The 12,908-nt window shown below is 47.4% G+C and overlaps 1 protein-coding gene across 1 annotated transcript in view; it reads right to left on the reverse strand.

Annotated features, from left to right (window-relative positions):
• Nucleotides 1–10,059, reverse strand: part of SALL3 (spalt like transcription factor 3) — a 22,188-nt gene extending 12,129 nt beyond the window's left edge. The window contains 1 exon segment of the mRNA XM_021099018.1: nucleotides 9,907–10,059. Coding sequence (XP_020954677.1) covers nucleotides 9,907–9,988 — 82 coding nt within the window. The 5' untranslated portion in view covers nucleotides 9,989–10,059.

The raw sequence follows: 12,908 nt of genomic DNA on the forward strand, positions 1-12,908 counted from the left end.
AGTACTTAACTTTGCTCAATGTATGCAAAATCTAATCTTAAACCTGCTGAGGTTATGGAACAAGGCAGAAATAAACCCCTAAAATCTTCACGTAAATAATTTCTTAATGATTAGTAAGAAAAAAGGGTTATCTCAAACTTCAGTTATGTATTCTAAAAATTATCATGCAATGCAAAGAACTGACTTTTACATTTATGATATTTCTTTATGATAGATCCTCTACAGACTCACATATTAAAAACAAAGCCTAAATGGCCATTAAAAAAAGTTCACCTGCATTAACAATCAACAGGGAATCAATGCCATACCACATCATAACTAGTAATAATTATTATAACTAAACACAGAACAGAATATTCTGAAAGTTCTTTTTTATACTTTAAAGCTATGAGATAGAAAGCCTGCCATAATCTTCAGGATTTTTTTATTTTAATAATTTTTAAAAAGAAAAATAAATCGAATATTGCTAATTTCTTGAAATATTGTCTACCTTTAACTTCTTAGAGAAGATAAAATGTATAACTTACATTATATACAAAAGTATTCACATGGAATATACATTTGAAATTTTACACAATTAAACACTGTTTTTTTCATTATTACCGAAGTATAGTTGAGTTACAAGGTTGTGTTAGTTTCTGTTTTACAGCAAGGTGATTCAGTTAGGTATATATATTTATATATACACACATATATTCTTTTTCAGATTCTTCCCCATTATAAGTTATTACAATATACTGAATATAGTCCCTTGTGCTATATATCTTTTCTTTATATGGTAAATATGTTAGGGACAATTCACTGAGAAAAGGCTTAAAAGTTAGGCTATTTCTGGATTATTAAAGTGTTTCAGTGTTGGAAGAACTAACTTAATTGTAAATAAATTATATCTTAACAAATGAACATTTCTCAGATTTTCTTTGTAACAAACTATGGCATGTGAAGTAAAGAAATACAACTTTTATTTTACACTGTACTCTTCTCAAAGGTCTTAAGCAAACCAAACCAATCTCTATTTATTGTAAAGATAAAGTTTTGCATTTCCATTGGTTTTTCATGTGTGAATTATTTTGGGTTCACCTCCATATTCACGAAAGATGGGAAGGTAATTTCCTTCTCTTTTTGGCAGGTTAGCAAAATTACAACTCTTTCTCAATCGTAGACACTGTTCACAGAATAACATTTAAGCACTATCTACCAAATAATAAGTCATGTTGTTTAGCGCAATTATAATAGATAATTACCTAAACACAATGAAGATACTCTTGTCAAAGTAAAATAAACTTCCTCTAAAATTGAAGAAGGAAAGCAAAATTGAAGAGAGGAAATTGGGTAAAAATGGCACCCTCACCACTCTCAGGCTGTTAGTTCATTATGCTAATGAATCCGGCAAAACAGACAATTGTTGGGTTATATGAGCAAAGTTTCTTAATAAATACTACAATTAAACAAATTCAATGCAGTTCAGATTTGTTTGGGGCAAATGATTTGGAATCACCACCTCTAATCTCTAATTTTTCTTATTGGGGTTTGTATAAAATATGAGAACATAATCATTTCAATTGTTATTTCCACTTGTTTCACTATCCAAATCTACGTGGGATTAGCATTCCACACAAGTTTACAGAGAAACCCGAATTTCATAAGGTAGTCTTGGATACCATGGATACATATTAAAAGACTGTAATATTTCACATACAGAATTGAAATTGGGGTGCACATGTTAAGAGTGTTTTTAAACAACCACAAGCACTTGAACTGAATTGGTGGGTCAGAAAGGACCCAATCGAGCCTGTTTCACCCGGACAGAGCTCAGGCTGCACTTGAGTCCAGAGTGAAAGCAGCGACTTCGGGCTCATTCAGAGGAGAGAGACACAGCATAAGTGGTTATACTTGCTTCGATGGCATGGATCGTATTACAGTGTAGATGTGCTAATCTGGAAGTATTTATCTCAAAAAAAAAAAAAAAAAAAAAAAAAGCCTATAACGAGAAACCCACATAGGAAAGATCTGAGAGCCGCTTACAATGTTACCTTATAACTTCCAAAGCCCTTCAATTCTGCCATTGTATTATGTTGGATTCAAATGTATTCAACTACCCCATAACTAAATTTACCTTTTAAACTGGTTTTTGCATTCTCAAACTAGAAGTTACATATCCATTAGTTAATATAGCTTTACATTTTTTGTTTCAAAGTAAAACCCTGGCAATGAGCCATTAGAAGGACATTATAAGGGCTGAGAAATTTATTTCCAATGCAATTGGAAATTCTTTCTTCCTTAAAGGGGGAAGTGGAAACCAAGCAATGTTAACATTTTCATTAGTGTCTAAGTAATTTATTTTTTTACATACGGGCGGGTCAACGACTAAGAGATTTCAAACTATAAATATGCATATACCAGAACTGGTGAAGAAAACCCCGAGCGTCCAGGAACAGAACTTCACCATGAGTCTTCTCTTCTTGATTAAAGGGACTACTGGTCAAGGGCTACTTTCTGGAAATTGTCTCCCCCCCCCCATTCGCTGTGCTCGCTGGGTATCTATCCCCGTGAGGAAGAAGCTGTTGTGCCAATAACTCAACGTTGCTGATGTCAGATATGCACCAGCCATGGCCACAAGCCGGGCATCTGAACTTAACGCCGCGTCTGTTTTCTGAACACAGGCAGGAGGGAGAGGCACACAGGCAGAAAGCTAAAGCTCTTTCAGTTTGAGAGGAAATGTGCAATTAGTTTACAGCTATCCCCACACTTACTATTTATACTTGAGATTTCCAGGGTTTCTAACTCTCACCGTCCAAACATTACTGAGCAAGCGCTGCTGTTTCTGGTGCTGCAGGAGAGGGGGAAGGGGCTCCCCGCCCTTAGAGGGGCCTCTAACTGAAGGAGAGCCTCAGTCTTAAAAATACATCCCTTCTTCTCACTAATAAAAAACACGGAGAACGTTTAACAGGAATGTTCCTGTTCTCAGGCTGACTCTCAGGGTGTGAAAGGCCGCCGTTCTGCATTTCACTTCTCTCAGCTCTGAATCCTGGTCTCTTACACGACATATATGTATCATGTCTTCACTGCCTGCAAAAGCATGTGTGGTCTTCTAAATAAAGGTGACAGGCAGAATGTTTACACTCTTGATGATCTAAGCCAAGAGCGAAAAGGATCGCTGTAATATAGGATAAGAATACGTGAGCCATGATGCTGTCTTTAAAAAATTTCAACTGCAGTTCTCAGCAAGGGTTTCTTATTTTCTCCTTCCAGGAGGCTGTACCTTGTAAATAAGTAGCCAATTACAAAGAATAGTAAACAGATGTTTGATAATTTTGTTTCTCAACCTCAAAAGCTCACCTTTATTCTGCCACACTAAAATGGCTACGCATTTTTAGTTCCTTACAATTAACAAAAGGAGAAGCAAAACTTAGTCCTTGAGGGAGAAGGGATGTTAACTTTTCCACTTTAACTAGTAACTTTAAAATGCCATGCGGGTCTTGAGTAAAGGAAAACCTGCTTTCTCCTTAGCCTTTTCCATCCCTTAAAAACCTAGGAAGCATTTTTCAAGTTTTCCCAAATTGTTAGGAGACACTATTTTCTTGCAAATTAATTCTTTTTAACTCCTTATGATAGCTCTGAATCCCATAAAGAAAGATGAATTATCACATACTGAGCCCAAGCTGTGAAACAGGAGGAGACAAATAGAGACCCCTACTGTGTTTAACAATGTAGAAGAAATTCCAGACGCAATAGAAAAATTTTGTCCTTTTCCTAGACCTCCACGCCTGTGAGCTGGGAGCCGAACAGCGGAGGGCGCTCTTGCCTCGCTCAACGCCGCCCTGACCCGCAGGCTGCCTTCTGCCGACGCAGTGGCCCACATCTCAAATTTGTTAAGTGACGACCACCTGTGGCACAGTCACCAAATGTCTTCTGTTTGAAACATTTGCGGTTTCTCATCTGTGTGGTGAAGCACCAGGGAGGTAAAACACTGTTTCCTTTATGGACACACGCAGATGGAAAGCAGCCTCAACATTCGCTTGTGTTAACTATCTGCCCCGATGCCATGTCAAATAATAAGATGTTTGTTACACTTCAAGGTTGCACAATGGTTCTTTCATTTAGATGTTGGGCTGTAATCACGCCTATCATGAATACACATACATCACTATGAACACGCAAACCTGAAACATGCCGGCCACGCAAACAATGTGGATCAGAACTCGGGCGCGGGGAGAAAGCAAGGTTTGTACAGGGCGCATGTAGTTAAGACGCGGAGGTTCGACTCAGATTTGATACAGGAGATGAAACGTGCTCCTTCAAGACATGCCTGTGCGTAAGTGCTCCGGTCCCACCCCAACACGTCACTTTTCAAGCCCACAGTGCATAAAAATAAATAAGCAAAGCCACTTAGACGTGTAAACACCTGGCTCTACACAGCCCCAGAACAACACGAACTACATGGTGTCCAGGAACAAGGCCCGGATCAACTGTAACCATCCGAGACTGCCTGCACACTGGGTTAGGTGCTTAAATCATTTCCATTATTTGTCAGCACTTCACCGCACTGTTCCATTTCTGCGGGTGAAGTTTACACATATGCAAAAAATCATCCAGGAAAAGCCCTGCCCCGGGTGGTTGAAGTCAGTGGCTCTGCATGTGAACCAGTCCTGCGATCGAATTATCCAACAGTGCTGTGAAGAGGTCACTCTCAAAAAGAGGGCCAGGAATGCGGAGGAATTAAGACCAAGTGCCGCGGCACCTGCAGGGTTAATTAAACAGTTCAAGATGTAATAGCCGCACAAAGGAAAACGGTTCTCTCTCCCTCTCTGAGACCTATAAACACTCGTGCTTCACTAGATGGGCATTTGATAAGCCCAGTGGCACGGAGTAAACTCGTGGGTCCCTGGTCCACACTAAGAGTCAGTGTTAACACTTAAGAGAACACTGTTGAGTCCTGTTACCAAGGTCAACGGCACAGATGCACTAATTGTATTATGAGCTTGACATCTAGTGGCCACCCCTGGCAGGGCAAAGCAGGCAAAGGTTAAGTCAGCAAGGCTGTCACACACTTCTAACCACCCACCTTCAGGGACAGCGGTCCAGACTCACCAGCACCCTGCAACCCCACTTCTCAGACCTGGGCCTTGCGGCAGGAGCTGTGCTGGCCCCAGGCTCCGCCAGAAGCCAAGGGAGAGGGGTTCTGGATGGTTAGCATAACTAATCTGGGCTGATGGCAAAAGACAGGCCCACAGAGGGCACAAGCTAGCTGCCACACTGGCATCCTTGGGTCTCTCTGGTGGACAATGGCTCAGCCCCGAAAACTCTTCCCTCTAATTAACAAACAAATCAATCCTAATTGTGAACACAAATAGAGCCATTACATTATTTTACTATTTCAATTAATATTTTACACTTTCTGCAATATGACTTCCCTGGCTTGTTTGCCTGGAGATCACAGACACAGACTTTTAGATCATAAAGTGTTCAAATTACAAGAGAAACACCTAAGGACAGGGATCTTTTTTTTTTTTGAAATATAAACGTTTATTTAAATAGTAAAACATTTGATTTTTACAAAGATTTTATTTACATCTGGTTTTATATGAAGTGTGTAGCACTCCACACATGCTGTAATGACAAACCTGTCCCACCAGTGGGAGAATTAGCTCTTATCTGCACGAGACTAAGATATGCTGGTCTTATCCTGGCAACTGGTCAAGAAACCATGAAAATGAAAACTAACAACAACAACAACAAAAAAAAAACCCAACAAAACCTCTTCCTGTTGTAAGTTTTATTTAAAAATCATCCTTCTGGGAAGGACTTCCAGCATAAAAGATGGCCCACAACCTCATTAGCAGTTAAGAAGGTTTTTATTTTACTTAAAGCACTTAACATCTAAGAATGCTGAATTCTAACTGGTGTTCAGTACACAGAACTGAAACTGGTTGTACCTTTGCTGAATCCCACCCCCCCCCCAAAAGAAAACGTTCTCAGAGCTACCTTGGGGTGAATGGCAAAGCCTCTTAGAGATTGTAGTTGACAATGAAATCTGACCCACTTTTGCCTGCTTTTGCCATCATCTTGTATACAAAAAATAATCAGCTTGCTAAGTAATTCCTGCTGTTGGTCCACACCGTCTTCTTTTTCTGGCTCTGAACAGATCTAAAAATATTGAATTATGCCTATATTGTAGAAGTTTAAGATGTACCTTAAAAAAAAAAATCCCCGAGCTGTTACATAATCAGCTCTTTCTGTAAGGTGAGAATTAATTGGCCAGCTTTTTGCTGGTCACCAAACTGTGCATTTTTAAATAGGTTAGGTTTTTACATGTTATTTTTCAAATAAATGTTTGCAAATTCTTCTTTTCCTTTTCCCCCTGCTTCACTTACTCCTTACCTTTCATGTTTCAGAGAAAACAGTCTGCCTACGGATGTTAGAAAGTGGCTTTTGTATTGTTTCCTTTTGGAATGCTGAATTGTAAGTGTGTGCGTGAGTGCCCAGAGCACTGGAGGCAAACCGTGCACATACAGATAAAAGAAAAGAGATCTCTTCACCCAGGGCTGGGGCCTTCTCCCCCTTAATTTAAACACAGTCTATGAATACCACGGGGAAAGTCTTAAATCACTGGATCACCACATTTAAAAGGATTTTTAAGATAGCCATATGATGAGTTGGCAGAAAATAAAAACAAACAAAATACAGGATAGCAAAGAGCTTTAAGTTAGAATACCCTTTTGTTCTTCCTTAAATACCTATGTTCTTTCTAAAGACAATAAAATACATCTTTCTTAAGTCGTATTTCATCTGATAAAGGATAGCAATAATACACCTTTTACAGCTCTAAGTAGGAGCGGAAGGGCTGGTCTGTCATTCGAAGTTTTAATTAATTTTTCTTCGAACAAAAATATTCAGCTGGCTCAAAGGATTTCATGATTGGTGGCCTACATTTAATTAACTGAATCCTAAGGCTGCATCCCATTTACTTCTAACTTTTCAGAAACAGGAATGAAATCCTTTGCAATTTTAAAAGATAGTACCTATTGGGAATGTGAGCACAGTTTCAGTCATCCTTAAAAGAAATGTTTACAACAAGATAACTTTAGAACTTAACGTAAATCACTATTACTTTTTCTCATTCTACATACACCATCATATTTCATTCCTGCAATAAGGTCTGCAGAGCACTGAAGCTTTTTTGGATAGCTATCTTTTCACTGCTTGCCTAAAAACTCAACACTAGAAATTAATAGTTGTATTTCTTTTTTAAGAAATTAAGTTCTTTCTACTGTAAGTTAATGTGATTGCGCATCTCTGCCCCCCCATTATACTAAAAATTTTGCAGAGAAAATTTCTTTTTAGTAGCATTACCAAGAGCTTTCCATTTTATTGCATCTACTCCTTTAATTAATGTGTAACACCCAAAGTGATACAAAGGAATTATTTACTCCATTTGTAAAATACTGCAAATGAACTTAGCTCACTTATAACTTCCCCGTGGTCTGTTTATCTCCATTGCATTTAATCAAATATAATTTTGAGAGTATCTGATTCATGCTGGAGTTAATTTAGTTTTCACAACCATTTTTCTTTAATAAAAAAACATTTTATTTAGTTATCCTTCTAATGATGATCAGGAGGACAGAGTAATATATACATGAGCATTCCTTAAGTGAACAGAGAACAGAGTATCTTTTATGCTCCATGAACAATCAGCTTCAGAATAATTAAATCAGAACTATTTTTTAAATAGTTTGCCAGAACTATCCTTAAAACAATCGCGGGAACACAACTACTGGACTAAGGCTCAGCCCCAGACAGGCTATTTTTGGCCTGTTGCAAAATATGATCAGGAACTGTGGCAATGTCTTGATTACAACTCTGGATGGTTGTGAAAAACAGCCTGGACAAAAACTTTAATCCCACGGTGGGTTAAAAAAAACAACAATAACAACAAAACAAAACAAACAAAACACACACACACAAACCTGAATATGTTTCACCTCCAAATAAATTCAGTAACAAGGGGAATTCAAAAGAGAACTTGTGAATAATTTACTCCATCTTAGGTTTTCAAATATGAGCTCTATATCCCCCCCATGCTTACACTACGAGGCTTCACCGAGCTCACATTTCTGAAGTGAAATTAAAAATGAATAGCAGTGCCTCAGCTTGTTAATTGTTAAATACAAGGGGTTTTACTCTATTAATTAAAATATGCTTTAATAAAAGGAGACATTGCACATTTTGATAACGACCCTACAAAGCTGAGAAGTATTTACATTGTTGCATTTTGGGGCGGCTGTGAAAGCCGATTTTAAGCTATTCAGGAGCCACAATAATAAAGCTTTAAAATTCCTCACTGGGATGCAATGTAGTTCTTTTGAAGGAAAGACTGTCTTTCTCATTCGGCAGAAATAAATCCATTCATTTGATCATGTAGTCATTGAGGGCAATACAAAACAAACCAAGTGTGAGAAATTCTATGTGATGAAGTAAACAAAACAAAAAAAAATCCATTTCCATGACAAAAAGATTCTTTGTCCTTAATCTACCCACCATATGCAAGCGTTTCTTTTTAGCATATCTCCCGTTCTAATCTTGGGTGACCAGGCTACCCAGATAAGGCTGCCTTACCTCCGCCGCGACAAAAAGACCGAGTTCACTAATTTTATTTAATTCATTAATTCCCAACCGCGTAAGAAGGATTTCCACCCTTTCTCCACTCCGACGTGGACCTAGACCTGCTTTTTCAAACTTTACAAGTCTCAGGAAAACTCTTCAACTCCTTTCATTTTTTTGGCAGTGTAATTCTCAAAGCAAAAAGATGCGTTTTTGCTCTAAGCCACTTACAATAGGTCAATCAAAAAAGTTGGGTGGCCTATTTTTAAAGGACCAAACTACTTGATGCCCAGGCTCCGGTGCAGCCGAGGGTCGCCAGCGGCAGCCCCTCCCGCACCCCGTGGACTCGCGGGGGCGCGGGAGGCCGGGGCCCTAAACTTTGCAGGGATGGGGCGCAGCCGCGGCCGCCGGCTCCTCGCCAGGCTCTAACTTCTGCAGCGCCTACCTTCCTTTCTGGATGGGGAGGAAGTTCCTACCAGCCGACCGGAGGCAAGGGTGTCTGCGGCGCATCCAAAAGAACAGGAAAGGCCCCGGAAAAGCAAGAGGCATCAGAAACGTGCTGGGGTCCTGCCGCGTGCGAGGACATCCCCCACCCCCCCGCAACGTTGCAGCGCAGCTTACCCCAGGGTTAATTCCCAAGGCGGCCATTAGGAAAGGCCAGGCGACAGCGACTTCCTACTCGCTTCGGAATGGGATCATTGGTTTGTCAGCGCGCCCGGACCTCCCCAGCTTTGCGGCCCTCGGGACACACGAGGCGCCGCTGGCCGGCCGGGGTGGGGGTGGGGGGCAGTTGGGGTCAGGGCGGCGGACTCGTTCCTAGCGCTCAGCGCCGGGGGCGCCGAACAAAGCTGCCCGGGCAGCGGCCTCCCCGGCCCGCGTCCAGCGGTAGGTGAGCCCCGTATGCATCCCCAACGCCGCGCCTGCCTGGGGGGCGCCGCAGTAGCCGAGGCCGACCCCAGAGACCAGGCGCTGGGAGCCTAGGGGTCGGCGCGGAGGCGGCGGAGCGGACCCCTCCCGCCCCCCGCCCAGCTCCGCGCGCCGGCCTCCACCGGTCAGCGCGGGCTCCGAGCGGTCCCCGAGCCGTGGCGCCTTGGCGCGCAGCTCAACTCCAGGCAGCGGAGTCAAGTTTACTTCGCCCGCAACTCCCGCGCCGCGCGCTCCAGCGGAGGACCGGGTGCCCAGGCTGAGCGCCTCCCGGCAGACACTGGCTCGCGGGAGCCGGGAACTTTCTCCGTCCGCGGCGCCCGCCCCGCGCGCACTTCCCCCAGATCCCCGGCCACCCCGCGGTCCGCGGCCCCTCACCGTGCTCGGGAGCCCCGTCCGGCGGCGGCAGCTCCTCGTCCGACTTGAGGTGCTGGGGCTTGGCCTGCTTGCGCCGAGACATGCTGCTAGCGGCGCGCCGGCCCCGCGCGGGGCAGCGGCATCAGCGGGGCGGCCGGCGGGGACCGTGCGGGGCGGCCGGGCGGGCGCGGGGCGCGGGGCGCGGGCGGCGGCGGCGGCGGCTGCGCGGGCCGCGCATGGGGCTGAGCAATTAGGCTGGTGAATAATGCATGGCCATTAGCCGAGGGCCGCGCCGATTGGCCGGCCTCCAGCGGACTCGGGCGGCCTATGCAAATGAGGCCGCGCTCGCAATTAGCGGCCGCGCGGCGAGGAGGGGCCGGCGCCTGCGGGACCGGGGCGCGCGGCCGGCGCCGCTTCACATCGCGGGCTCTGCGCTCTCCCGTGCCCGGTGCGGCCGGGCGGGCCGGGAGCGGCGCGGGCCGCGGTGGCCACCCAGCCCCGGGCACAGGCAGCAAACTTTGGCGGCGTCCGTGCGGCGCCTCTCCGCCGGCGCGCCGGGCTCGCGCCTTTATAAGTGTCTGCGCCGCCGCCCGCGCCCCGCGCCGCTCCCCCCCCGCCGCCGCTCGGCGCCCCTCCCGGAGCGGGCGGCCGCGGGCAGGGCTCAGGCCGGCGCCTTTGTCTCGCCGGGCCGCTCAGGCGCCGAGCCGCCTGTGCTCCGGGTGCCGAGGGCCGGCCGGCCGCCCTCGCCCCTCTGCAGCGGTTCTCGGCGCGCCGGCCCCGCTCAGGCTCAGGTGTCCCCTCTCGCCGGACCTTCTCTCACGGCTCGTGTCCCCTCCGCGGGCTCCCCCGGCGGCCGGCCCAGCTCGGAGGCTCGAGGCCGGAGCGGAGAGGAGTGCGCACGCCGGGGTGGCGGGACTTCGGCAAGACCAACTTTCCGGTTCGGAAGCGGCGCGGGCCGCGCGGCTCCTCCCCTCCCCTGTTCCCCCTCCCCTCCGCTCACCCCCCTGTCTCCCCGCCCCCCCGGGCCCCTCCGACGCCGGAGCGCCCGCCCCTCCCGCCGCCGCCGCCACCGGGGCCGCCTCGGCCCTTCGCGCGCCCGCCGTGCCTCCCCCCTACCAGCGGCTTCTTAAATCCAGGGGAAGGGAGGGGACGACGGGGCCCCAGTGTCCCCCCCCCAATTCCCTTCCCCGTTGGATGCAGGTCCGCGTCGCTCGTGGAGTGGGCAGGCGCAGAGGGGGGCCCGAGGCCTCTAGACTGAAAGTTCCAAGTCCATAAAAGTCCTGCGTGCGGCCCGCTGCGTTCTAGGACTTTTCGGGGGTGATGTGAGGGGGGGCAGGTGAGGGGTCGAGACGTTTGGACCGGCCCCGCATCCCCAGGCGCCTGGCGCTGCGCGCTCCCGGCAATGCACCCAACCCTCGCGGGTTGTCAGGCACGCGCCCTCGCCCCCGCGCGCGCACCCCCAGCAGCAGCTGTGCACACGCGACCTCGCCCACGCCCGCGCGCTCACTCCCGCGCGTGTCTTCCTTCGCGAGCCGTTGCCGGGATGTGCTTCAGGCCCCGTCGCCGCCGAGCCTTCGCCTGTTCCCCCCCGCCCCAGTATGGTTTTTTTTTTTCATTTTCTAAATTTATTATTTTTGTTCTCACAAGTGGCCCTGTCTGGTACGAAGCTTTGGCACAGATGGCCTGCCGGCACGCTTCCCTCAGGGTCGTGCGCCGGCGGGGAACGGGAGGCGACCAGACAGCCCGGGGCACTTGAAGGGCTGCGATCTCCTTGCGTGGCTGGGACCGGGGCTCTGACTAGTGGGGACCCCCGACCCGGATGGACCCGGCCCTGCTCCGTTGGCCCGGCTATCCGCCGGCTGCTTTTCCGTTCTAGAATCTTCCCGCTTCCCAGCCCAGGTTCTCCCGAGCGCCTTTAATTGTGTAAGTTTCACGGAGCAACAGCTTTGGGCTCCAGGAAAAGCGCAGGACCATCAAGACAGAGGAAGGAAGCGCACAGGTTAGGGTGATCTCCAAAGAGACCCCGCAGCCACCTTTGTCACCTCCCTCCCACCCCACATCCCTTAGGGCTGGTTTTGTTTTGCTCTTTGGTGGCAGGCATATTCATTTAGGTAATTTTGTTTCTGAAAAGGAAAAATAACAAATGAAAGATGTTCGAAATCTAGAGTTATCCCCGCCAGCCCCCCGCGCCCCCCCCGTAGCACTTTTATGGTGAAGCTTGGGGGAGATGTCTGTATCGCCATTACGCTGTCAACTTTGCCAAATGCTGTAAGCATTTTGGGGACGCTAATGCATCCCGCGCAGAGGCACTCGGCAGTGGAAAGTTTGTAGCCAGGGCTTTGAGCGAGCGGGGCCACGAATTTTCCTGGGAAAAGGGGAAAAGAGAAGAGGAGGGGAGAGGAAAGGAACGTGTGTTGGCAGGGGAGGGCGGTTGTAGGGAGTGGAAGTTTCTTGCAGAATTTACGGGACCTACAAGAGTTTGGTAAGTTGCAGAGCCGCAGCGGAGAGGTAGGTGTCGGTGACGTGACTGCTTTCCAGAAAAGAAAGAACACGAAACGATCGTCGCTGGTTGGACCCCTGATAAAAGGTGCACTGGCTTTTGTGACCTGGTTAATTCTCTTTTTTCCTTCTTAAAAAAAAAAAATCGACACTTTGGGGGAAAGAAGCAAATGTAGGTTCCAGCGGTGTCCGAAGCCTCTCTGAGGAAGCTCGAGCCCGGCTCCCCCGCAGCCTCATGCCCCGTGGCACGGACTCCTCCTCTTTGGGCCACTTTGCTCGCGCCGGCCCCCACCGTTTTTGTTCCTAAAGCCATTAGTCCGCCCTTCCCAGCCCCCCACTCTCTCTCCAGCACACTGGCACGATTTCCTTAGGTCTTTCTGGGACTTCTAAACGACACTGTTCAATTTCGTCGACTTGCTTTGCATTTTCTACTATGTGTGGTCATGGGGAGGATCTTAAGTCCCTCCAAGGAAGGCGAATCTGAGACTCCGGCCCTGTCTTTAAGAAGGGAGCCTTCAGACTGC

This window comes from Sus scrofa, chromosome 1, assembly GCF_000003025.6.
Source record: "Sus scrofa isolate TJ Tabasco breed Duroc chromosome 1, Sscrofa11.1, whole genome shotgun sequence".
In the NCBI taxonomy this organism is placed as follows: domain Eukaryota; kingdom Metazoa; phylum Chordata; class Mammalia; order Artiodactyla; family Suidae; genus Sus; species Sus scrofa.